A 27,900-nucleotide genomic window follows, 5' to 3' on the forward strand; every position below is an offset into this window, starting at 1 on the left:
CCTGACATTTCTATGTGAGGCAGACAGCTTTGCCTCTCACTGATGAACGTGCAACATCCCCCAATGGCCATCTGATAAGACATTTGCTATATCCTACTTGTGGGCCATTCTTATCTAATATGACCTTGACGTTAGAAAACTAACTTAGACCTGATCTCAATTTAGATTCTGTATTTTATAATGTAGCTATCTGGTGCTTGGCTAAGATATTTGGAATATTATATAGTATAATTTGCCTTGCATTCTACTAAGGTCCCTACAAGTGGATTGACAAGGGTGTCCAGGCTTCTGACACTTTGGCCAGATGTTGTACTGTAGAAATGGGTTGTGATGCATTCATACGCATCCTGGGTCGTATCCACTCCTGGGCGACAGTTAAGACATGCCCAGAAAAATTATTGGAAAGGCACTTTTGGAAGGTTTCTGTTGCAAGAGTTATTGAAAAGGTCCTGCTGGCTTCCTCCATTTGAATTCCCAGTTTCCTTCGCCTGTTAATCATTTTGAGGAAGGCAGTGAAACTGGAGCCCAGGTATATCCATTCTAGATTCATATCCCAGGGAAAAAATACCTTTGAGCTAGCCACACTGGAGAAAGAATTGAATCCAGAGTGAAACAATCAAATGTAGCTTTTGAAAGGTTTTGTATCATCATAAAAGCCCTACCCCCTCTTTGGAGACTTCATAGTTGGAAGACTTGGGCCTATGCAGGTCCTTCCATGGTGGACCCATATTTGAGTAGGAACAATAGCATCCCTTGCAACCATCTAGAGATGCTCGTCAGGAAGCCGACCGACCCTGGGGAGTTTGTGAAGCGGGGTTAAGTGTGATTGGTCCTCCTCTAATTGTGATCAGAAAGAGGCTTCCAGAAGTTGCCTGTGGTCTGTCTCTGTGGTCATTTGATTGTCTTATTTCATGCTTTTTACCTAGGGCTATATGGCTAGAAGAAATTACTTCATTTCTAAACCTCTCTATTTCCATGAGTTATGTGAAAAAAAAAAAAAAAAAACACATCTCTTGACCATTTTGGTCACTGGACAGAGTAACAGAATCGCCCTAATTCGGCAAGTTGACTCAGATGCTATTACCTCTCATGAATGACCAGAAACAGATAAATATAAAATATGAAACATGACATTTTCACAGCCTGCACAAATATTGTTCTTTCAAGGAAAGCTATAAACCAGAATTCCCATTCTGTGTGGCTGCAGATTCCATCTTCTCCTGTAATATGCCGTTCTTCTCAGTGGAATGGCTTATCACATCACGTGTTCTGTCCCATGCTCTGACCTAGTGACCCCATCCAGCAGCAGCAATTTCCTGCTGGACAAATGACCCACTCCCAGGTTCTGGAGGATGGGAGGACATTGGCTCACTTGTTTTTCTTTACATGACAGCTCTGCGTGCAGCCATAGGAACATTGCGCACGGGATAGTTACTGTCTCTTGTACCTGAGAGAGATGCCGTGAGATCTTCCCCCAGGCATTGAGAATTGTCCTCATTAAGGCTTTGGGATGACAGATTTTTGTACTAAAAATAGTTAAACCTATTCTCCTAGTATTCATATTTTTTAGAAGTAATAAGCTGTAATAAGTCCATTGTGAGTGTGGTCATGGCTATTAAGCCCTCTAAAGAATATCAGTGTTGAAAAGGTGAGCATATATTTTAGAGAAATGGGAACTGTAAAACCATCTGTGTCGTCTGCTATAGGTTGTGCTTGGAAAGCCAAGTAGACTTTGACAGCTTGAGAGTTTATTATATATTAAATGTTGCTAAGGAATACTGAACGATTAGCTATTGGGCAATACATTAAATATCACAAGAGAAAATTAACTAAGGAATTCTTTCAGTATTTACCCTAGCTATCAAATTGTATTAATGTGTGTGTGTATGAGTGTTTGTATATGTAGATTTTATTGTATATGTATGTGTACATGTATGTATATTTGTAAGCCAGGATCCTCCTGTCTTAGCACTGTTCCTGGGTTGTTTTTTTTTTTATATTAATTCTGGGGGATCAAACTCTAGTCCTTGGGTTTTTGCAGCAAGCCCTTTTCTAACTGCTCTGTGTAGTTAACCCTCATTTCCAAGTGTTAATTCTCTAACATTGTGTTACTAAATAACTGTTTGCTTTTTTGGGGCATGGGAGCAGGGATCTACACTAAAAAACTTGTTTTGTCTACAGTTCCCACAGCACCATGCCTGGTCCATTGGTATTTGTCCCCCACAACCATTAGGTGTCATATGCACAACTTCCTTCTTTACTGAAGATCCAAGAGTTCAAGTCTTCCTTTATATTTTCTGCCTAGTTTGCTAGCTTGGAATTAACTGCTTTCAGTATCTTTCCCATCCTGTGGCTGAGGGCCGTCACATTTCCCCTGAGAGAAATCCTTGTAGGCAATGACACAGTCACCACAGTTCCTGTGAGATGATGGCATAGCTATGTGTGGTTGCCGTGGACCCCTAGGTGCAGAGGAGGGCTGCTTGCTCTTGGCCCAGCCTGGCTTCCCATGGCACATCTCACGGAGAATACATTTGCTACCCCTTGTCACTCATCTTCCTGTGCAAAACCCACTGTGCTTCCTCTTGGCTGCTGCTAGCAACTGTCCCCATTCCATGGCTCCAAGTTGAGTCCACGCCCTTCCTTGCTTGAGTCCCAGGGAGGACTTTGGTCCAAAGCATCTTTCACTGCTTGATTCAGGAAAGTCTTCCCAATATGGCGGGCTTGCAGTCATGCCGTTCATGGACACCAGAGCCTCTCATCTGTGGAGGTTTATGTGCTCCATGAGCCAGGGACAAGTGCGGCTGCTGCCATCAGCTGTTCCGGACTCCTTCCCAGCTGCATATCTATCCTTACAGCTTCAAAACCTTCTTCAGTGACAATGGTGGCCATCTACTAAAAGGGCCTATTCTCAGATACAATGATGCACTGTGCAGAGTGAGTGCTGGTATCTTAAATATTCAAATAGTGCACCTTTTCGATTTGCCTGAGTATAATAGTCTATGCTAGCTTTACAAAGGCTTTACAAAGGGACATGTTTCTTAGGGCACACTTTGTTCCAGTCACTGCAGAACAGTTGAGTAGATGCTTCAAGCTTAAAATTGAGTTTATCTTCAACATAGAGGCAAACCTTTTTGCCTAAAAGAAGCACTGGTCCAAACTATGGTCTTGCACTGTTTCTCGGCTGGAAAAATCGGCTCAGGGAAGTTAATACTGTGCCTGAGAAAACACAGTCTGGAGGGTAGAGAAGAACAGGAATCCACACGCCACTTCTCTGACCCAAAGGTTCTACAACCCCCTCATCAGAAAGAAAAAAAAAATAGCAAAGCCTACATCAGGAAAAGGTATCAAGCAAAGGGTAGGCTTTGCCCTCACCTTGGACTTGGGAAATTCTACCTGAAAGGAAAAGAGGGAGGATTTTTCTGCACCAGTGATCCCTCAAGAAGAAACAGATTTGGAGGTCGAGGCAATGGCTCCATTAGTAAAACATTGGCCACACAAGCATCAGGGCCTGCGTTCAGTCACCCAGGGTGTGTGTAAAAAGCTGGGTTGGGGCATGGACCTCAGTGTGGAGGAGGAATGTGAAGTTGAGAGGGTCCCAGGGGCTCACTAGACAGGCAGTTTAGCTCCATCAGTGAGCTTCAGGCTCAGTGAGAGACCCTGTCTCAATAAAATTAAGGTGGTAAGCAATTAAGGGAGGCATTTGGCATCAACTTCTGGCCTCCACGTGCAAGCATGTTTGCATACACACAAACACATGAGTAACACACAAAAGAAGAGACAGATTTTTGGTGACTTACCCTATTTACCCTTATAGAATTTAAATTCTGTAAGCACGTGACTTCAAAACATCAATTTTCTTTTTTTTTTTCTCTTTTAAGATTTATTTAATGTATATAAGTACATTGTAGCTGTCTTCAAACACACCAGAAGAGGGCATCAGATCCCATCACAGATACTTGTGAGCCACCATGTAGTTGCTGGAAATTAAACTCAGGACCTCTGGAAGAGCAGCCAGCGCCCTTAACCACTGAGCCATCTCTCCAGCCCCCTCTATTGTTTTTCTTAGTATCATAAATACAGCTTGAGAAAAGGAAGAGAGGCTCCTAAAATCCCTCCTGCCTTTTAATGTGTCCTCTATGCCCCCTTCTTAAGGCTGGGAGATATAATGAGCCTCGTAGCAAGTCCTTTCTCTTAAAAAGCTAGCAGCTGACAGTGCGTTCCTTTAGACTTACATTGGAGCAGACGAGCTGAGACTCTGAACAGAACTTGTTCAAGAGTGTAACATCAATCTCAGGACAGTCTCCAGTATTTCTTAAAGCTTGTTTCTGAAAACGAATGGCCAGCACCAGTGTGGACCACTCTCTGAGCTCTGAGGATGGGGTGGGTAGAGCTTGGAAACACTGCCTTTTGTTTTCGTTGAGAAGAGGAAGACCGGTGGAGAGAGAAAATGTGTGAAGTCCTCCAGCCCTTGTGAGGAGCAAGGTTCTGTCTTTGCTTGGGACTGTATCAGGTGGGGTCTGTTCTTATGACTTGGCATTCCCATCAAGCCTGGGGCTCCCAGCCTCACCTTCCTGAGAGGAACATATCACCACAGAGTGATTTCCTGTTTCGTTTTCCCAGTCAATTGCCAGTTCACTTCATAATCCCAGCATTTCCCCATGAGAGACAGGTTACTACTTTGCCAGATTATCACTGGTGTCAGCTGAGTACTTAAGTCAATGCCTAGCTTTTTATGGGTACACTTTTGGCCCATCAGCACATGTGGGACATCAGCCTGCTGGCATCAGCTATGAGATGAAGATAAGTCTTCGCACTGATGGAGCTCACCTGGGGGTGGCAGCACGTGCCTCTTCAGGGTCATGCTCCTCCATTATTTCAGTCTGCCTCAGAGAAGAATTATTTTAACCTTGTCCCCAAATCATACACCTTACAAATGACACCTGTAATCTCTTGGACCACAGTTCTGTTCCTAGGAACACAAGAGAACATGGTCCAGAGTTCAGTCTCTAGATTTTTATTTTTATTTGGCTTAGTTTGTGAGCGCATCCATGCATGCATGCATGTGTGTGCATCTGTGTATGTTTAAATTCAGCAAAATATAGATGGACATCCAGGAAAGACGCAGGTAGGCATGCTATTGAGGGGCCTGTGGTAAGGATAGTAAAATATTTACAAAGTGACTCACTCAGCTCCCAGTATGTTACACTCTGGATAATTCTGCTATGGTGCAGAGTACACATTGGCAGGAATTAGTTTCTGAGTTTGGCTCGCTCGCCTGTATTGGTGTCCAGCATCTGATTGGCAGATTAAGATGGGTAACACGTTCTTTCAGCTTTTATTGAGAAAGGAAAAGTGGGGCTATTATTGGTTTGGAAACATTTTCAAATTCGAGGAAAACATCAGAGTGGATTGATGAATAAGGTCCTTGTGGCTGAACTACTCCTGTGATCTTGTTTATGTTGACAGCAGCAGACACAAAGGAAAGATTTCCCATGGTAACATCTTCGTCCAGTGTTGTTGGCTCTCAACTAAATAATTCATTGGGAGATGCAAAACATAAAAACCTGGTGAATTTATATGCCCCAATATAGGGGAATGCCAGGGCCAAAAGAATGGGAATGGGTGGGTAGGGAAGTGGGGGGCGCTATGGGGGACTTTTGGGATAGCATTGGAAATGTAATTGAGGAAAATATGTAATAAAAATATTAAAAATCAAAAAAAAAACCTGGTGAAATATTACCTGGTGAAATTTAATAGATTTCCCCCTCGGTTTGTTAATGGCAGCATGGGCATATTCTCTCACTAGTTATCATTTACTCGGTTTGTTAATGGCAGCATGGGCATATTCTCTCACTAGTTATCATTTACTGGTAACTAAATTTTAGCAGTGGTTGGTTTGGCCCCTTGTTTCAGGCTCAGGGTGTGTTTACTATAAAGCCAACTGTCTTTTGGATCTGAGGCCACCGCTCTAGCTACGTAAGAAAGGATTACTAGTCATTCTTGCCAGGGATTTTTGTTGTTTGATGGGTTGATTTGGAAGGTATCTGGGGTTCATGTTGGGGGAAGGGTGTTTGCAAGGTTTCTGAAAAGCCAGAGGGCACTTCAAGGGTCAGTCCTTCGCGGACCTGGCAGTTCTCCACATACAGCAGACTGCATGACCTGTGAGCTTCCAGGAATCCACCTCTCTCTCCTTTCCTGGTTTCTGGGATGCAGTCTCTTACGTGGATCCTGAATATCGGACCCAGGTCCTCACACTTGCAAAACAAACACTTCACTAACTAGCTGCCTCCCTGCCCCTGGATTTTCTTTATTGCCGTCTGGCCATCTTTTCTGGGTTTTGTGTCAGACATGCTGACAGCAGCTGGTTTCCCCACAAACAGAGCCATCCGAAGTTGTGAAATCAACTTAACAGCCTCGTGTTTTCTTAAAGGCTTATTGAGAGGAACTTGCTGTGTCTGTCTCATGATAGACTCCTGAAGGCATCTAGAGTTCATTAAGACAAGATGTGAAAAATCACATCGTCTCTCAGCTCGTTCACTGGTAGGAGATGGGCATAAGTTAGCATTTTATTTCAAGTAGTTACACGTACCCAGGCTTTAAAAAGATATTTTTTGAAGCTCATATAAATACCCTAACAATGGAAGGGCTGAGTTTCTGCAAAGAGGAGGATGAATAAAAGCAGTCGAGGGTGTTGTTACACAGTCTTAGCAAGGTCTTCCCAGCCTACTCTATAGAAGAATTGAGTGCTGAGCTCCAGCGTCCCAGCCTTCAGAAAGCTGTGTGTCATTATTCACCTTGGTCACATATTGTGTTTGCCTCTTGTACGTTTCTTACCCTTCAAAGTCCTCAGTTCTTCCATCTGCAAAACACAGGCTCAGGGTCATGGTAAGAAACAGAGAGTGAATGCTCTCCAGATGCCAGGGACTGATCTGTAGCACTTTGCAAGTTCAAATGCTTCCCCAAATTAGTGACATGGTCATTCCATATAGCATACAGCATATCCTTCTGGAAAGTACTTAAGAATAAGTATATATACATATATATACATATATAAAATACTCTATATAGCTGGTGGATTTTTTTTTTAAATAGAACTAGAATCATCTCCCTCTCATACTGTCTTGAAAATTGCTTTCATCACTGTACTATATCAGACACTGGGCAGTGTGTTTTACCTTTTGAGAAAGGAAGTTCCCCATGGCTCTCCATTTCCAGTATTGCTGAAACCAGGAACGAGCATCAGGATTCTTCACTCAGCAAACCATTTGATTGGCACTTTTAGAAATGCTCAACAATTTCAGGAGAGCGCCAAGTTGTTGTGCCCTCTGACCAGACAGTGGAGGGATGGAGCAGCTGCCCGGGAAAACAGTTACTCTGCTTTTGCTCACACTGCCACAGTGACCCTGCTGCAACCAGGGGACCCCCGTGTCAGACACCAGGAGGTGCTGAGCAAGCTTGGACATGCTGTGGGCATAATTATGCACACTCCATCCCAGCATGCAGTGCCTGCTGCCTCTCTGTGTGCTGAGTCATGGTTTATGGTAAGTGAGGAATTGCAGTTCTCCCCTTAGGTAATGAACTCCTCAGATGGCATAGGATGGTCAGAGAAAGAAGAGACCACATGAGGGAGTCACCCTGCTTTGTCTACATCCTTAGTGCCTCTGAAGGTGGCGTGGAACATTCTTCTCCATAAAGCCTTGAGTTGTTGTAGTGTGTGGTGTCTTACCTAGTAACCCTGCGTGAGTAGAGGCTTCCACGGTGTTCAGTTAGATTTCAGGTATCTTTGAAATTGTAGGTCGACCTCTACCTGCTTGTCAAAGCCAAGGATAAGCCAAGACCTCTTTCTTTCTGCCCCTCATCTCTTGAAGAGTTCGGTACTAAGCTGGGTTTTCTTAAAATAATGAGAAACACAGTAGAAGCCGCTGGGAACAGTAAAGAGATAGAAACCAGGCCGTGGCTCTCTAGTTTGTGTTGGGACAGATCCTTTGCTCTCTGGGAGCTTTCTTTCCTGGAGAGGGTTTGGCTCTTTGAGGACTAGATTCTTCTGTGTCTTTTTAAGTTTAGGTTTTGATAGAGGGCCGACAGCCGTTAGCTGGCTATAAATGCTTCCTTGGGAGTGAAGACTCTGCCAGAGTGGCCCAGATCCTTGAGCATGATAAATGGCTCTCGGGCTACTCTTGGCAGGTAGGAATTAATTATCAAAAAGAGCTGGTCGTCCATGCGGTGCTCTCTAAGGTGGAATTGAGTGGAGGAGCACTAGTGTGTTTTTCATGGCGTGTAATTACACTTCCACTTCCCTTCCTTCCCTCCAGTTTACGGAATCCATATTGCACACACGTAATATTTACATCTCACTGCTCAGACCTTCTATCCCTCGGGCAGATAAGATGCTATGTGGAGCAAGCACTGTGTGTGTTTGCATCATTGGTGTGAGGAGAGGAGGGGAAGACCGAGGGACCGTAAGTTCCATGAGATGCGTATGGTAGAAGAGTTCTGTCTGTGTCATTGGTAGAGTGCTTTCCTATTTAATGCATAAAGCATACGCGTGGGCCTTAAATCACACTTAATCACAGTGAAATCCATTCTATTAATAGTCTCAGGGATTAGGAGGGCATGTTCATCAGAGAAGCAGGGAAACTGGGGGGAGGTAGAATTCTCCTGATCACGGCAGGTGTCCATGCTTCCGAAGGGCTTTACGTCATGAAGTTTGTTGACCTGTCTATGTGTTTTAGGTTTGCTCTGTGAAACAGTAATTGTAAGGAGAGAGACTAGAAGTACAAAGGCTGGCTAGTTCTCTTGCAGTAAACTTGGCAAGAAGTGCTGAGATGCCAAACAAGGTGAAGTCAGCCAGTACAGAGATGAAAGTATATTTCAAAGACCTGTCTTGAAAGTCAAAAAAAAAAAAAAAAGACCTGAATCAATTGGGTTTGTGCAGGTGGGGTAGTATGGAGACAGCAGGGCACAGTGACTTCTGTTCGAATCTGCTTTGTGTCACTGTGATCATCAGTGACCCAGTTAAGAAATAGAAGCTTATTTAACTTGTGGTCTGGAGGCTGAGATCCCGAGGAGCACAGCTGACGACTGCCGAGGGCCTTCTCGGGATTTAAAATGGCCAGGGAGGGCATCAGATGGAGCAGGCATTCCAGCGCTGTCCCCCACCCCTACCCTGTGCCTCCCCCTCCTCTCATAACGGCCTCACACTCGTGATCTCTGATCTCACCTGATCACAGCTGCCTCTCAAGGGTCCCCTCTTCCCCACACCATTAACACATGAGTTGATGAAGTAAGTTTCCATTGTGCAAACTTTTGGGAGATGGCGTGTAAACCACTCAATGTCGAATCTGAACTCACAGGCACAGGATGCAGGAAGAACATTTATAGGACATGAGCTTGAACTTAACCTCAGACCTGCTAAGTAATCTCAACTAAGAAAGTAGCGCTTGGCTGCTGCATGTTGTCTTTGGTGTTTGGAGAGATGTCAGACAGGCATGCGCTGGGAGCCATTATATTCAGATATGTGTGAGTGAAGGAAAGAAAAGGTCATTACGGGCTCAGTCTGAGGAATACGGGCATTCAAAGTAAGGGAGAGAGGAGTGGGGAGACCTTTACCCATACCGCCCCACTCATCCAGCTAGTCAACTCTAAAGGTCGCCCCCTACACAGAACCCATTTCTCCTTTTAGGTGTAGCGTGTAGTTTTTGCTACCCCTCTTTAAATTCCGAGCGGACCATGCTACCAGCCTTGCCGAGGTTCCCTTGGATCCATGGATGAAACACAAACACGCTTCAGCTTATTTTCAACCTGTCTTATTGGCTCAATTGCTAGGTGCTTCTACTCTCCTGCAGCTAATGTGCCCTTCCCAATACTCTTAGCTCAGCACCTCTTAATCTGCCCTCGGCTTCGGTTGTTCAGTTACCTTTAGCCCCAGCTCAACACCCTAAATCTGCCCTCAGCTTAGTTATGTTTCAAATCTCCCGCCTGGGCAAAACTGAAACTTTATAATAGCCTCTTCCTCATCTTGCCTCTCACCTACCTCCGGGGACCCGGAAGTCCCGCCTCTTAGCTTTGGTCCAGTCATTGGTCCCTGGCATCTTTATTGATCAACCACAAACCAATGGGGAACAAGACCTTGGCATCAGAACCACCCTCTACAATTAGGCGTGGTCTGACACATCACTCGGGTGGGCTGTTCCCTAGAGAGGTTACTGTGGGTGGCCATGGTTGAATTAGGCTTGTTCAAACCATTTTCATGGAGTCTGTATCGGGAAGCATTTCTATTTCATCTTCAAAGATCCCACTGAAGGTGTTTCTCTGTTAGGTGCAGGAGGTGGGACAGGTTGCCATTTGTGGAAGAGTAATGGAGTGTTGTCATACTTTGAGGTTGGTCCCGACATGCCTCCCTTGAAACCATTGCCAAGGCTCTTTTATTTCTCCAAATTGGATTTGTGTCGCCTTTTGCTTGTCACTATCTCAGTTATACCGACCGATAAGAACTGCAGCTTTGCGTGGCATAGAGGCATGTCTGGTCCACTTCTTTCTTTGAACAGCTTCAGTGAGCGGTAGCAGCTCAGCTAGTATTCTGCAGTATTGTGTTTTCTAAAGGTTGTGCTATTATACTGGGAAGCAGGAGGAAATGGTGTGATTCAGACAGTTCTTCTAGGCACTCTTCAAATTAGAAAAAAGAAATCTCTGTAAGTGTAACCTCATGTTTACCCAGCGTGAAACTAAAAGTAATGCCCCGTCCATTGTTTATGTCTCTCCCAGTCCCCCTGCCTCTCTTTTGGGATTCTTTCCCCTCTGGTCTCTGCACAGACATCTGGTCTCACTCCTTCTCTTCAGAAAAACAAAAGGATTGTCTTCTCTTTCCACTGAAGAGTTTATATTGTCAGCTTTTGCATCATCAAATTCTTATATGTCTTTCTACCAGAGGTCACAGACTTGCTGCTGCCGGAACCTTTATTGAAACACATAGCTGTGCTGCCAATAAAGTTCGCCTCCGGTAACTGTTTCTTTTCCTTGTCAGATAAGTATTAATGAGCCAAGTGCTTCAAGATGAATGTAATGTGTGGTCCTTGTGTTGCTCCCCTTGCAAGTCTGACCTATTCTGTTGCTGTTGCCTGTGATCTTTACTTATCCGGGAAAGAGAGAACTCTATAGATGACGAACTTGAGCCTAAACAGATGGGGTATAGCTGATAATTTATGAACTGCTCTATTTAGTGGGGTGTAGAATTCTTCCCAGGATGCACGATGTCTTTGTTGGATGGGGGTGCAGCATTCTAGTGTGACAGACAGCTGTGTCTCTCCCTGGTAGGTATATTTGAAATTCCTCTGTAAGGGCAAAGGAAACCCTTTCTTAGAGCCACATCTACTGGTAACATGGCCCCCACTTTCCCCAGGGCCCCTCAGAGGAATGAGTGATGGTGAGCAGATGTACACAGCCACACAAGAAACTGTTCTTGTCGTGACGTTTGGGAAACGGAAAGGCACACAGAGACTTGTTATTTCTTATGGAATGCCATGGCGACAGCAAATACAGTCACCAAAGAGGCACCGCATTCTTCAGGGAAATGCCATTAGCCTGAGCTGGGAGAGCACATGAATAGTTTAAGATAATTACCCCCAAGTAAAATGCCGTAGTGTCTCCAGTCATCTCTTTATAGAAGATCTTGCCCGGAACGTCATGGTTTACAGAGCTTTCCTAAAGAGGGTAGGGATAGGAATTTGTTGCAATGGCAATATGAGGCAAGCAGACCCCACCCCACAGCTAGATCTGTGGTCAGTTTCAGAGACACAGTTTCAGTTTAACTTGGGCTTTGTCTGACTCTCAGAGGATTTGGGGCTTTGTCTAGTCTCAACCCTACTCTCAGAGGATCTGAGATGTTTCACTTCACATAAGTACACAAAGGATAAATGAGAAGATTTTAAATAGAAAATAAAATGAATATAAAACTGGAGGTGAGATTAGCTCACAGAGCATCCTCTCTCTGGAAGGCTCAAATGAGAAAGCTGCCACTCAAGTGTCCAAACCATAGACCATCTCAGTTGTTCAGGAGAAGCACAGTTATGCCATGGAAGTTACTAGAGACATGCTGCTGCAAACCCCAAGGATTACTGTAGGAGTGACTATCAATAGCCACTGGTACTGATTCGTACCACTCAAACCTCCTCTCAATCAAACCTGAAAAGCATTTGATAATTACATGTCAGCTTAAGATTACGGCCACACAAGAGACCTTCCTTTCCATTCAGCTAGTTCTGTTGGTCAGTCCTCCCACCATAAGCTTCTCATATGTTTTTCTACAGAAAAATATCCAAGATATGGCTTGGGGGGGGTATTTAAGGATCTATCTAAATATCTATCTATCTATCTATCTATCTATCTATCTATCTATGTTTCTCACACACACACACACACACACACACACACATATTTTATTAAACATAGGAATTTTATTAAGGATAAAACCAGATATAAATGGGAAACCAATAGGACTTCCCATCCCACATCCCCTCACCCAAGTTCAAGTAGATAGGACCATCTCAAGAGATGTCCTGGGCTCACAGAGTGCCTTCCCCAGCTGTCCTCCTGAAGGACTGGGACACAGTATAGATAAAGCTGCCATGACCTTATAGCAGCCCAGTGACATTAGGCTGCCATCCTCCTATGGTGAGAATGATGAGAAGGATTCATGTGGTTTCAGTGTCTCAACAGTGTGTCCGAACTGTTCTTTAACTCTCAGATGATTTGACATCACCTGAGAGATGGGGACTTGACAAGAACACATTAACTGGGCTCGTCCCCCTCCTTGTACAAGGACATGGGCCACACAAATCCCTGAGCCCAAATTTAAATTCACCTTAAGTCTGAATCGACACCATTGTAGAAGGACCAAAGGAGGCTCAAGGCACCCAAACTGCAGTTCATAGGGTATGATTTCAACAATTTCGTCCTATATAAACTCTAAAGCACTCACAGGGCATTGAAGCTGAAATATTATAATACTTTTCTTTACTATTCAAGATACCCTCAAAGCAAGCATTGTACTTATATATGCAAATAAGTCTATTTCTCCATATTAAGCTTAAGCTCGTTAAGTATGTGACTACTGTAAAAACATCGACCTTGGTGTGAGACAAGATACATACATACTCGTAGAACATACTCGTAGTGTTCCAAGTGAACACCCATATGACCCTGTTCTAATGTCTCTGTAGTTAGGTAGAGGAGTAGAGACCTTTTAATTGTACAGTGACTTTATATAAAACTTTTAAAACCTGCAGTCAGCATTCATGAAAAGACTAGACTAGGAAGGGGGTGTGATCAAGCAGGTCTCTTGTTACCTTGGGATGAGATTAAATAGAATAATAAGATAATTGTAATAATGATGCCTTTCACTTTAAATATGAGTTGAAATAAAATGGAGAGTGGTCTGAGTCACTTGCATCTCTTCTGTCCGTCCAGTTTCATCCTTTCTCTTCCAATTTATTACAGATCTTACTCTCTCTCTCCCCCCTGGTAAATGCTATAATGACTCTTGTGGGGAGTTTCCATAGTGACCCAGACATTCTTTTAAGGTTACTCACAGCCTTGCCCAGTTAATAGCTCAGAAGATTTTATGGAAATAAATGATACAAGTGGACTTAATACGTAATTTTAAAGCAGTATCTGTGTCATTACCATATTGTTTTGATCCTCAGTGTCTAGAGAAAGAGAGAGTTAAAAGGCAGCAGTGTATCAAATCTAGACTGATTATATCCTTAGAAGTCATGTTTCCTTCTCTGTACTTCCATTCCCCATGGCTCTTGATCTGACCAAGCAAATTGCTGAATTAGAAATTACAGTGTGGGTGTATGTGTGGGTTCCTGTCTGTCTGTTGGTTGGTTTGGGATATCAGAAAGCTGCATCCTCTCTCAGGCAAAAATTCTCAAACCTCATTAATCAGAATGAGCTAATTAGGGGACCTTTGCCATGGTTCAAGTTTAAGTTGTGCCTCCCTTACAAATTCCTCTTCCTTGGGCTGCCTCTTCTGCATTCGTTTTTCACACACTGGCATAGTGACCTGAATCCATAGCAGATTAACAACAGGAAATATTGTCTAGCAAGCCTGCTGCCAGCATCTCGTGTGTGCTGTGAAAGTCTTTGTGAAAAATGAAGCCAAGTGTTGTTGCTGGCCAAGAAGAAGCGTGCTCCACTCAAAAGCTATTATCTGCCATGGTGCTCAACCCCAAACACAAAAGCCTGATTTCAAACACAGGCTCCAACTGCTGCAACAGATGAGGGCAGAAAGCAATTATGGATGAAAGAAAGAGACAACTTTACAAAAATAAAAAGGTCCAGAGGGCTTAATTGCAAGAGGGGACTTGGATGATGTGTGTGCCGGAAGTGCCTGTTCCTTGAGTCTTGTATAAGACACTGCGGGGATGCTAATGTGCTCTCATCATTCATGCTGTATCCATGACGATATATGCCCATCGTATGCCTTGGCTTAAAAAGATAAACAAATGTGCCAGTCTACCCGATGCATATTCAGACCCAGTCTGTGTGTGTTGGTAAAAGACTGAACATGTACCCCTGTCACTGATGGTAGGGATAGGTTTTTGTTTGTTTGTTTGTTTGTTTGTTTTTGCAAAGAACATTTAATCATTTTACCTCTGCAGTGAATATCACTGTCTGAGTTATAAAAACAGTGCAATGGTTTTGTGGATTTGTTACAGAAGAAATGGACCTTTAATAGAAATACTTTAGTTTTCTGTGAGTTTCGGGATTAGAAACTGCCTTGATCTTATTTAAGGGATCAGCAGGTACTTTGTACACACTACTTCCCGCCATCCGGTCAGCATGCCTTTCAGTGTGCTTCATGCGTTACCCTGCAAGGGAATGCTGAACACATTTCCATTTTATAGTCGAGACAGTAAAACTCACGAGAGATTGGGTAACCTCTTTCATATCCCATAGCCGGGTAGCTGTACAACCAGAGTCTAAAACTGGGCCTGTCTAATATGCTACAATAAAACGTAAAAATAAACTTGAAATACCTACCCTTAAGGTACTTAAGTGACGCTAAGTAAACTCTAACATGTTTAGACATGGGAATAAGTCACATATTAACTCTTTTGCCTAAAACCTTCTCAGGACCGGGACACTGTTCCATATATCTGCTTTAACAGAATGCTGTGTGTGGTCATCATCTAACGTCACACAGCAAGAATATGGCAAATTATTGACTCATTGATAATTATTGATAATCTCACTGATAGCTTCCTGTTTGAAAGAACTACTGTTGGGGCTGGGCTGGTTGCCTATAAAATTGAAGGAAGAGGCTAAAAGTGGGACATATGTTTCCTCTATACATTTAATCTCTGCCTCTCATGCCACGCCACCGTGTGTATGCAGCCTGTATCCCACATGGGCCTAGTGCATATTCTGAAGGATGCCATTATGCCCTGCCCCCATGGGAATGGTTGTGGCAGGGGTGCTGGGGATAATGGACTTCCCACCATGCATATTGAATGTGGCTTTGACTGTACACTTGAGACAGAAAGTATAAAGTGCTGTAGACGCATCAAGGACAGCTGGTGTCGCATGCTGCCTTGCTTCCCAGGCAGGGCTCTGGCTTCAGCTCCTTTAAGAGACCTTGTAGATTCAGTTGTCCAGACACCAGCTCTGTTTGTCCCTGGCTTTGACTGCAGTCACATATAAATTGAAAAAACAAACCCACTCCTAGCACACACGCTATTAGAATGCTTTTGCCAAGAGCAGCTTGGTAGAGAAAAGGAAGGTCCAAGGCAGGATGGAGAACGGAGCTGAGCAGGCGGCAGAGGCTGGAACCCTGGCACATGGAGTTTACTGAGTTCTTCATGAGCTCCTGGGCCCAAGGGAAATAGTAATGCAATCTCTTAGAAATGAAGTTTCAGATGATCCTTAGGGAGGAGGGCAGCACTCAAGCACACAGTGAGAAAATGCAATGAGGAAAGGAAGCGCTGGGGGAGACATTGTTTTAAAGGCAGCGCCCTGCCTCAGGAGTAATCCAACGTGCTGTGAGCAGGAAACCTTCCTCAGGGTCCAGCTAGCAGGCTTCTCTGGCACAGAGGCTGCTTCCTTGCTCACTGGGTAGAAAGTGAGCTTTCCCCTCCTCAGGCAGCAGAAATACAAGCACAAAATGGGTACTGCAGTCACCCAAGAGGGGAACTTCCCAAGAGAACCAGTGGTCTAAAAGGAAGACTCCTGATGGAAAGTGAGTGGCAGGCACCCTGTGATAGCCAGGCTGCTTCTGGATTCACAGTGGATGAGAGGCAGTGGAGCCTCAGCATCCTTCCCTGAACATCCTCAGTGTTGCTGCTCTAGATGTTTTATGTTTGACTGTGGCTAAGTTGTTATAGTGTGGCTTGTTTGTTTGTTTTTGTTTTTAAATTTGTGTGTCCTTGTTGTTGTCATTGTTGCTCTCATTGTGGTCATTGTCATTATCTTTGTGGTCATCATTGTCACCATTGTCATTGTTTTCATTGCCATTGTCATTGTTGTTGACATCGTTGTTGTTGTTGCTGCCGCTGTCATTGTTTTTGTAGTTGTCACTGTCGTTGTCATGGTTGCTGTTGTCATTCTCGTTGTTGTTGCTCTCGTTGTCATTGTTGCCATTGTCATTGTTGCCGTTGTCATCATTGTTGTTGTAGCTGCCATTTTTGTCATGCTCATGGTTGTCATTGTCAGTGGTGTTGTAATTGCTGTCATTTCTGTTGTCATTCTCACTGTTGTCCTCATCGTGTTGTCATACACACACATCAAGAAAATCTTCAAATGCAAGTGAGTCTTCCGTGGGGTTTTGTCAGTGTCTTAGGGGTTAATGTCAACCATTTTACGGAAGCTTCTGGCTGGTACATCTCTTGTTTCTTGAGTACATTTTTTTTTCCCCTGAGAACATTGGTTGGGAAGAGATGTTGTCAGATTTTAAGTACTAATGCAGAGATAAGTCAATTGTCTCATAACAGAGTATTGATGCAAGAGGCTTGAAAGGAGCCATAGTAGGCCTACAGTGAATTTGAAAAAGTGAATATTTTCTCATGAAAATTAATCTTGCTTTAGGATCCTCATGTTGGAGAATTTTTAAATTAGGAACCTGATTTAACTTACCATGTGCCTTTCATTTGCTATCTAAAAGAATCACCTTGGAATCTTTTAATCTTTTAAATCAATTGTCCTGGGGGGAGGTATGAACACAGGGATGCTCCTCTAGGACCAAAGCATCATCTTCCTCAGAAGATATCATAGGAAATGTTGCGGGTGAGCAAGGAACTCCTTGAGTAAGTCAAAGATGGCTTAACGCTAGCCGGGTGGTGATGGCACACGCCTTTATTTCCAGCACTCAGGAGGCAGAGGTAGGCAGATTTCTGAGTTCAAGGCCAGCCTGGTCTACAGAGTGAGTTCCAGGACAGCCAGGGCTACACAGAGAAAACCTGTCTCGAAAAAAACAAACAAACAAACAAACAAACAAACAAACAAAAAGATGGCTTAACTCACAAGGGACCACAAGTATTAAAACTTAATCTTACCTAGTTAGATAACTGATCCATTAATTTGGAATGAGTGAATATGTATGTATATGTTTATATGTGTGTATATGTACACATATGTACATATACATCTGTGTATATATATATATATATATATATATATATATCCATGTATACATGTATACTTGTATAGGTGTGTGTGTGTGTCTATATTTGCATTTCCTCATTTGAATCAAAAATATCCATTTATTTCCCTGGATTCATTTATTTTTCTCATGCTGTGACGAAGTAGCTGAGAACAAGTGACTTAGAAAGGAAAGATTTATTTTAGCTCATAGTTTGAGATGAAGAAAACATGGTGGCAAGAATGTAGACAGCTGCTCACACTGAGTCTGTGGACAGCAAGTAGAATGGATGCTAGTGCTGGACTCCACCCCCCCTCTATCTTTTCAATCCAGACCCCTAGGACATGGAATGGCGCTGCCCATGTTCAGGGTGTGTCCTCTCTCCTCAAAAACATTTCTCTATCAATACCCTCACAGACATCTCCAGATCTCTAACATGATCCTAAATCCTATCAATTTGGCATTAAGCAATCACATTGCCCAGTTTAATCACAAGGCCCCCATATTTAATCTTTTAATAAAAAGCATGTCTTTGAGAGCTATCACATATCATGTAAACTCTAAAAATTGTCAACAGTTGAACTTTAGTCATGTCTTGACAAGTTGTGCTTCGAGTGAGAAATGCTCCTCATAGTTGTTGCTTGGCAATTTTAGGATGTGAAGCCTGGTTGGAGGAAGTATATCACTGGAAGTGGGCTTTGAGAACATATAGCTTCACCCCACCTCTGTTGTTTTTCTGTTTCCTGTGTACAGATGAAGTGTGATCTCTCACTTTCCTGCTCCTGTGGAGCTGTGTCTCCAGCCATTATGGATGCCAAGACCCCTGGAACTAAAAGCCAACATAGACTCTTCCTTAAGTTGCTTTTGTTTACAGTTATCACAGCAACAGAGAAGTAACTGGTGCCTAAGTACATACAGATGTCCATAAGTAGGAATAGTTGACCAGTTGAGGAATCTGTTAGAAAAACAAAATCTGAGTTAGAAAAATCAAGACTTCTTCCGACCAGGAAGAGATTTCCGAGAAGAGGATTCTCGATGGGGGGGGCGTGGCGGGGGGGAGCGTGTAGTCAGGTGCTCTCACCATTAACAGTTTCCTTGTTGCCAGAATGGTGTGGGGGGGGGAGGGGCCAGAGCCCTGTGGGTCAGGGAAAATTATTTGAAATCCAGTCATTAGTTATTAACCACAGGAGGTGAGTTATAGCCTCACACCTGTCATGGCCCTACGCCATCAGGAAAATGGAGAGAGAACAAATGTTCTAGAACCACTGAGTGTCTGACACTTAGGAATGTCATTGTTTCCGCTCCATTTTGTAGCCAGACATGTAGTAGATGCCTATGTAGTAAGTAGACACATATAGTAAGTAGTTGGGCATGTAGTGGGTACACTTGTAGTAACTAAACACATGTGTAGTACGTAGATGGGCGTGTAGTAGGTGCATGTGTAGTAAGTAGATGGGCATGCAGTAGATGCAGGTGTAGTAAGTAAAGTAGATGCATGCGTGGTAAATGGATGTATTGTAGGTGGACGGATAGTGGATGCTCGGCAACTGGCTTAAAGATTCCTAAGGCCAAGAAAAAAGATACCATCACTGTGAGGGAGGGACCACTATGAACCAAATATATTCAAAATACTCAATAAGAAAAGACTTAGGGGGCTGGTGAGATGGCTCAGTGGTTAAGAGGACCCGACTGCTCTTCCGAAGGTCAGGAGTACCATCCTTAACGAGATCTGACTCCCTCTTCTGGGGTGTCTGAGGACAGCTACATACATACTTACAATAAATAAATAAATAAATAAATAAATATTAAAAAGAAAGAGAAAAGATTAGACCACTGCTGAAGGGGCTACTGATTAATGTGAATCAGTTCTAAGAGATAGGAAAAGAGGGAGTCCTCAGGCCACCCATGTCCCTGTTAGGTCAAAGGGAGACCACTAGAAGACAGCTTCCTGAAGTGGTCACCCTGGAGGAAGAACCCATGCTAATGTACAAACTTTACAATGTTTGGATCACGATTTGGAAATGCTATACAATAACTTACAAATGAAAGATTCAAACCACTTTTTCACGGTTTCTGAGCCATGTGTTGTAGTTTTGCTAACGAGTCATTATTTTCTTACCTTGTGGAACACACCATTGCCTTTGTAGCTTGCTATAATTTCTACTTTATCTCCCCATCAAAGTGTATCCATTTCCTCAAACACTTTGGAAGGGTCGAGTAATTACTTTCAGGATAATTGCAGATGCATAGCTACACACTCCACTCACAGGTCTTTTCATGGTTATTTTGTCATGGATGCAGTTTATCAATTTTCTTTTACCTCACTGTTAATACATCAAATCTCAAAGATAAATATGCTTAGCATATTGCATATAAAATATAAGCACCACAGACCAGGAAAGTACTTTAGCCTAATTGTTGGCTGTTACATTGCCGACTCCATGGCTGTTGTTTAAAGGCCTTTGAAGCACTAGATGGAAATTGATGGGAGTTATCACAATAATTCAGCTGATGGCTATTTCCCCAGTTGATTACCCCCCTCCCCGTTTCTCTAGAGGATGGCTCGAGAATCCAAAGTGCGGCACATCCGTCTGCATCACATAGTCACGTGACCTCATTGTAATCTTTAAACTTCAGAATGTTTGTTAACTTTGTCTTGTCATGTTCTTGTTAGTTAGCCTCAAAGGAGGTAAGAGAATTCCGACTACGGTTACACAAGACTGAACGTCATGACAAAGTTGCAGAATGAGCAGAGCTTATAGGAAAATTACCTATAAAAAGTTGGGTAAAGATTGGAATAGAGTTTGAAGTGATGAGTCACAGAGCAAGTGTTTCTCTAGCTTGGGGTCTTAAGACTCAGGGAGCTGTGGAGCCTGGACATTCTGACCATGGCTCACAAGCTTTCTTTCTCCAGCTACTGTGACTTATGGGTCAGCCCCCAGTCACCTGTCCTCGTTGGTGACACCAGTGACATTTTGATTTTATCGTTGTTTTTGTTGTATAGTCGTTTGTAGAGGTAGCTTTTATAGGATGAGGATGTGTGTGTGTGTGTTTACAGTGTACAAGTATGTGTGTGTGTGTGTGCATACATGTCTGCGTGTGTATACAGGTCTGTGTGTGTGTAGTCTGTGTGTGTGTTTACAGTATACAGTTGTGTGTGTGTGTGTGTGTGTGTGTGTGTGCAGGTTTGTATAGTCTGTATGTCTATGTGTTTAGAGTGTGCAGGTGTATGTCTGTGTGTATGTATACAGGTGTGTGTGTGTGTGTGTGTGTGTGTGGTTTCTGTGTCTGTGTATGTACAGTATACAGGTATGTGTGTGTACAGGTGTATATGTACAGTGTACAGGTGTTTGTGTGTATAGGTTTGTGTATGTGTGTGTGTGTTTGTGTGTGGTCTGTATGTCTGTGTGTTTACAATGTACAGGTGTGTGTATATGTGGTCTATGTGTCTGTGTGTCTGTGTATGTACAGGGGTGTGTGTAGTGTGTATAGGTGTGTGTTGTCTATGTGTCTGTGTATGTACAGTGTATAGGTGTTTGTATGTGTGTGTGTGTGTGTGTGTGTGTGTGTGTGTGTGTGTGCATGGATGGTTGTATTTGTGTTGATGTACATGTGCATGGCTCTGGGTTTCAAGGCCAGAAGTCAACCTCAGCTGTCTATATCACTTGGTCCCTCATTTTCCGATAAAAGGAATACTAGCTATTTGTCTCATCCTGTGGCAAAGACAACTTTAAAGAAAGGAGAAGTTCACTTTGGCTCACAGATTGAGGCCTCAGGTTACTGTGGTGGAGAAAGCACGGCTTAGTTGTGGGGTGAATCTCTGAGAGGGGAAGAGGTTAATCAAATGGGGAAAGAGCCATTAGCGGAATGATCATGATAACGCTCCTCAGCTTCCCACTAGTGCTTCAACAGCCTTTAAACACAGCCACCGTGGAGTGTACTGTGGGCACTGCCAGCAATGTTTCATTGTTTCCCAAGCTTTGAAAGCACGGAGTGATGAACATTCATGCCAAAACGGTTGCCTTTCTCTTTTTATTCAAAGTGTAGAACCCCTGTCTGTGTAGATACTACCCAGTTCATCTGGGTCTTCCTACTTCAACTCCTCTACTTCATACAGACCCTCACAGGTACACTCAGCGGCTGACCTAATCTACGTAAATCCTCCTAGGCATGCCCAGGGGCTTGTCTTCTAGGTCCTTCTACATCCTGTCCACTAGATAGTGAGCTATGAATATGAGCTTTCACAAAGTGTCCCTCACTGAACTTGGATGTCACTGAGTGGCCAGACTTGCCAAATAGAGAGCTCTGGAGATCACCCTGTCTCCATCTGGCCCTGATCTGGGGTGACATACATGGGCCACTGTGTCTGACATTCACCGACCAGTTTCAACAATCTACTTTCTATGCTCTGCCCTGTTTTAGTCTCTTGGGAGATTTTTCTGCGTTAACTTGCTTTTGCATTCTTTCTTGTACAGAAGCGCTCCCGAGGACAAGTGCTCTTTGACAAAGTATGCGAACATCTGAACCTGCTAGAAAAAGACTACTTTGGCCTCACGTATCGAGACGCAGAGAATCAGAAGGTGAGAGATCGAAGATGATGAACCATTAAGGCTGGTTGTGTCTTGACATACAGAAGTGGCCTGAAACCAGAGAGACATGTTGCTTTCTCAGTGTACACCCCCTGCCTCATGCTCATGCATCTTTGGGTCCCTAAATGTGCCTGATCTTTCTCTTTTCTTCATGAAGAGAATCCTTGGAAACTTCCTGTATCCTTGAATATTTTTTAAACAGTAGGTCAGTACCAATTTTTACCCTTTAGATTTAGTGCTAGAGAAGCATTTGATCAGGGTCTTTCCCCATAATATAGCTCAAACACTTTCTTGAGCTCACTATAGCTAAACATTTAGATCCTTATTTGGAAAACATGCTCATGCCCCTCCCCCGATTCTGTGATCCCCAATTATGTGGATGTGACATAAAAAATCAGAGAGGATGATATTTGCTGACTGATAACCTGTACCTGTGTAGTGTGTAACTGTCTGGTGTAAGAACCTGTGCAGGGTGTGAGTGCCTGTGTGGTGTGTGAGTACCTGTGTGGTGTGTGAGTACCTGTGTGGTGTGTGAGTTCCTGTGCGGTGTGAGTACCTGTGTGGTGTGTTTGTGAGTACCTGTGCAGGGTGTGACTGCCTGTCCAGGGTGTGCGTACCTGTGCAGGGAATGAGTACCTATGCAGGGTGTGAGTACCTGTGTGCTGTGTGAGTACCTGTGTGCTGTGTGAGTACCTGTCCTTTTGGGGAGTATCTGTCATGTGTGTGAGTAGGTGTTTGGTGTCTAGGACGTATCTCTACATGCTTGCACCTGACTAGAGATTTATCCCACAAATAAGCAAGAGACAAAGAGGGGAATTGTTTCCGTTGTGGGCACCATAAAGGCAAAGCACGGGAGTCCCTATGACTCACTTATTTTTATTGCACACAAATCAAGGATATTCCCACCGAAGCGATAGACAATGTCTGACTTCATTATTAAACATCTGGCCTTTCCAAGGAGAATTGTATCTGACATTAACTGTAAATGCACGTGTCTCCTTTGTTCACAAGGCTTGACAGGAGGCCACCAGATGTGTGGGAAGAGCCACAGTGGAGAGGGCATCCCCAGGACAGTTTCCTCCTGGTACACTTAGGGCTTGTCTATGTCCAATCATTGGCTTAGATTTTCTTCTTCTTCTTTTTTGCTTCAAGTTCATACTGTCAATTTCTTTTTCAGAACTGGTTGGACCCTGCTAAGGAAATTAAAAAGCAGATTCGGAGTAAGTTCCTTCCAGTTCTTTCATGTGGTGGGGTGGCTGTGTTTAGAAAGGGTGTTGTGTGAACTAGTAACCCACACTCACGAGGCTCATATGAAGAAGAAATGGCTCAAAGATGGATTGCCAGGTGAAATTTGATCTGACACATGGGTCTGTCTCCAGTAGGACCTGTTTTTGTCATCACGGCTCAGAAATTAAAATGACTTTGACAGGTGACCTGTACACAGATGTGAAATGCAATTTAATCAAGTTTTGCTGCACTTACCACTTAAGCATTTAAAGCTCCAAAGTTAATTATTAATGTTAAAACAGTCACTGAAGTACAGAGCCACGCTAAAATAAACCCTCCGGTGATTCTGAAAGGGGTAGCAAACCAGTTAATCTGTTGTTGTTGCCTACCTTTCCTCTCTCCCTAAAGACAAGAGATGGACATTTCTGCTGGGCTTAGTGGCACATGTTTGTAAACCCTGGCTTTGAGGAGGCTGAGGCACGAAGATCACAGGTTCAATACCTAGTCTGGAGTACTAAGTAGGACTGTCCATCTCAAAGAGACAGGAAGTCATCAATAAGAAAAAGGTGTAAATTTACTAATTGACAAAGACTATTCCTATAAGTATACCACAAAACTGGGCTATAAGTAGCTGATAATATTAAGCAAGTTGCTAAATCTAGTGTTTAGATGCAAATTAAAATGAGACATCATTTTTTTCACTTACTTGTATCAGTGAGGATTTCCTAAGTTTCAAAATCATCTTTACTGGCAAGTACCTACCAAATTGGTAGGATGAGATCTTTCAGAGCCTGGAGACCAAGGTGATGAACACGCAAGTCATGTGAATTCTAAAACTGAACAGTTTGTTCTCAGGAAAGCATTCCAGGCCTTGTGTTTTATACAACCACACTAGAGCTTGAAATCTCATAATCTGCTGTATAATGTGACTAGTGTGTTATAGAATAAGGTAATTTAGGATCCATAATAGCACAGTGACTTATGATAGAGAAATAATGGTTGGATGTTAGTATCTGTTGAGAATTGAAGACTAAGAAGCTTTTTATATAGGACAGTTTTTCCTTTACCAAGAGTTTATCATTAAAAACACTGCAAGGTGTACACACAGTATTTACACACTGCAAGGTGTACACACAGTATTTACACACTGCAAGGTGTACACACAGTATTTACATCACTGTGTTGGGGCTGCTTCCTCTTTCCCACCAGGCCATCCTTGGAGCAGAGGGTGTCAGTGCCTTTGCATAAGCCCCTCCTCCCATACCAGGTGCTTTTCTCTACCCCTTCCCTCTCTTCCCCCTCTTCTCTCCCCCCTCCTTTCTCTCCCTCTTCTCTCTCCCCTTCCCTCTCTGCCCCCTCTTCTCTCCCCCTCCTCCTCTTCCTCCCTCTCTCCCCTCTCCTCTCTCCCCTCTCCATCCTTTCTCTCTCTCCTCTCTCTCTCTCTCTCTCTCTCTCTCTCTCTCTCTCTCTCTCTCTCTCTCTCTCTCTCCTTTTCTCTTTCCCCCTCCCCTCTCCCTCCTTTCCCTTTACCCCTCTCTCCTAATTTTACTTTCTCAGTAGTCTCTGGTTCAGTGTCTCATTTCACTGGCTTTTGTTTAGGGCCCTGATTAGCATGTAGATTGATACTGTCTCCTTAAAATTTCCACTTGTTTGCAAATTCTCTGAAAGACTTTGCAGTTGTTCCAGTATAAGTTCAAGCAGGTGACTCCTTTGTAATAGGGGTCGTCACTGTGATACTGCGTGCACACACGTCCCAAATTAGGACACTTGCTATAACCAAAGGTTCAACACAACATTCCGAGGCTTCGGAACACAAGCCTCTGGGGTAAAGTTTAGAAACTTGGCATTTATCAGAACACATTGGGCTCTCAATCGTTTACAAATCAATAAGTAGAATAGGGGTTTTGTATTGAAAAGTTGCTTATAATCTCTAGTGATTGGTTTCCAACTCGGAGTTGTCAATAGAGTCAAGGCTTACTTGAAGTCCAAGGAAATTACGAGGCGCCATCAGTCTTCGTCCCATGAGTAATCCATTAGCTTGAATCCCACTTGCTTGGTGTAAAGCCTTGTCCTGATGTCACCTCACTATTGGTAGACACGGAAGGGGATCTGTTTTAATAAGAACTGAACACAAAAACAAGATAACACAAGTTTCAGAACAATAAAAAGATACTTTTTGAAATGGTAGAAAAATGATCACCAAAAATATATTTGAATGACAGATATTTATGATTTATAATTCTTTTTTTTACTTTTTTTTAAATTTAATTTTATTTGTAATTCATTTTTTACACTTCATATTCCATTCCCCACCCCTCTGCATCCACCTTCTGACTGCTCTACATTCCACACCTCCTCCCCACCCCACCCCATTTCCATGTGGATGCCCTCACCCCCCACCCCACCTGACCTCTAAACTTCCTGGGGCCTCCAGTCTCTTGAGGGTTAGGTGCATCATCTCTGAATGAACACAGACCCAGAAGTCCTCTACTGTATGTGTGTTGGGGGCCTCATATCAGCTGGTGTATGCTGTCTGTTTGGTGGTCCAGTGTTTGAGAGATCTCGGGGATCCAGATTAACCAAGACCACTGGTACTCCTACAGAATTGCCCTTCTCCTCAGGCTTATAATTCTTAAAGTTCATGTTTCATTTATTGTCTTGAATGTCTTGGAAATGGCATCAAGTACCCAATAATAGCTGACTGGGTGCTACGAACTCTTTGGCTTATAGAACCTTAAGCGTGAGGTAGGTGGTGGTAGTTCGGAGAATAAACAAGAAGTCACAAGTGGAGCTGTGACATTGATGACAGAAATGTAGACACTGACAGAGCCAAGCATTGCCACATCTGCAGGAGACGGAAGGGTGATGCTGCTCCTTTGTCCGGGGTGTCTGGGAATGGCTTGTGGCTCCCGGAAGGGGGAGGAAGGGGGAGAATGACCTACTTTTATAAGTGTCCCTCCTCTACCTCCCATGAAGCTATGATCTATACATGGATTAAGCCAGTCATGAAGTTAGAACTGGTATTATCCAGTCACATCCTAAAGGCCCTACCTAAGCACGGCTTTGGTAAGGACCAAGCCTTCGACATGAGTTCCGAGGGAACATTTTAAATCCAAAGCACAGCACCCAGTAAACCCAGGCACTGCTTTAAGGGTAGACAGGAACAGATAGGGCAGAGGAGTGCAGAGGCCAACATCTGCTTGATACTTTTGCTTCTGGAGAAGACTTCAAAGATGCCTTGGGCAAAACATGGCACGATGTTTAAAAAAAAAAAAAAAGGCTCATGTGACTCAGGGGTGGGATTGGGTGACATCCAGGGATTGGGTGACGTCTGGGTATCCACTGCATCAAGACTTTCTCTTGAGCGAGAAAGAACTCTTCAGTAGCTACAGAGCAGCCCGTTTATTGAAAGCAATATTCACTACCACAAACCTTTCCCATAAACTACATAGATGTTTGCTAGTCCCTTGACATTTATCATAATGAGATTTGGCCTGCAATAACAAAGAGGAAAGGACCTAGGAGATGGGAGTTCTGTGTGTCCTTGGCATATATGCTACCGAGAAATCCATAGCAGTAAATCTAGCCAGTGCCAGCTCTCTGGTACAGGATTACCCCTGTGGTTGACTTACCTTCCCACTGACAGAGCTAGATCCTTGATTATGAGAAAAGGAGACAATTTGGTCACTTTCCTTGATTGCTGAAAGGGCGAGTAAATGACTTGACTGGGGACAAGATTTGAAGTTAAATTATCTATAGGGTTCCGGTAGCAGTGGGCAAATGGTGCCTGATGTTGCTGCCCTGAGCCGAGGCACTCCGAGCTTTGAATTAAAATCGTACGTAGATGGTAGTTCCCTAAGGATTTGTTCTGATTATTGTTTCTCTCCTATCTCTGCAGGTGGTGCTTGGCATTTTTCATTTAATGTGAAGTTTTACCCACCAGACCCTGCCCAGCTATCAGAAGATATCACCAGGTATTTGGAAGTTGGCTGTGGGAACTGTAGGTGTGTCAGGAGAGCCATGCATGCCTTCAGTGCTCTGAGAAAGAGCATGCATGTCTGGTAGCCTGACAGTTGGTGTCTCTCACATAGCAGACGAAAGGCAACTGAATGAGCACAAACATGGGTCCCCACCATTGAGTCCCCAGTAAAAGGCTGATATTTCTGTCTGTCTGATCCTCCTGGGAAAACATGCAAAATTGAGAGATAGTCACCCACCCTGCATGGGATTCGGCCATACATGATATAGGGGCAACACTGAGTGATGCTGCTTTAAAGTTAAATCACAAATATCCTTATACGCTTATATTCTGTATGTTACCAACCTGAAACTTTATAGCCTAACAGAGTGAGCAAGAGAGAGAGAGAGAGAGAGAGAGAGAGAGAGAGAGAGAGAGAGAGAGAGAGATTGTTTGATTAAGAGAAAGGAGAATTGGGAACAAAACACCCA

At 43.5% G+C, this 27,900-nt stretch overlaps 1 protein-coding gene across 26 annotated transcripts in view; it reads left to right on the plus strand.

The window, feature by feature from the left end:
- The window catches only part of Epb41l3 (erythrocyte membrane protein band 4.1 like 3), a 233,803-nt gene that overhangs the window by 158,110 nt on the left and 47,793 nt on the right, over window positions 1-27,900 (plus strand). For all 26 annotated transcript variants that reach the window (XM_029471201.1, XM_029471180.1, XM_029471190.1 and 23 more), the window contains exons 4-6: window positions 22,111-22,215; window positions 23,402-23,444; window positions 27,350-27,425. In XM_029471201.1, the coding sequence (XP_029327061.1) occupies window positions 22,111-22,215; window positions 23,402-23,444; window positions 27,350-27,425 (224 nt within the window). The remainder of the gene's footprint in view (window positions 1-22,110; window positions 22,216-23,401; window positions 23,445-27,349; window positions 27,426-27,900) is intronic.

Source organism: Mus caroli, chromosome 17, assembly GCF_900094665.2.
Source record: "Mus caroli chromosome 17, CAROLI_EIJ_v1.1, whole genome shotgun sequence".
Lineage (NCBI taxonomy): Eukaryota > Metazoa > Chordata > Mammalia > Rodentia > Muridae > Mus > Mus caroli.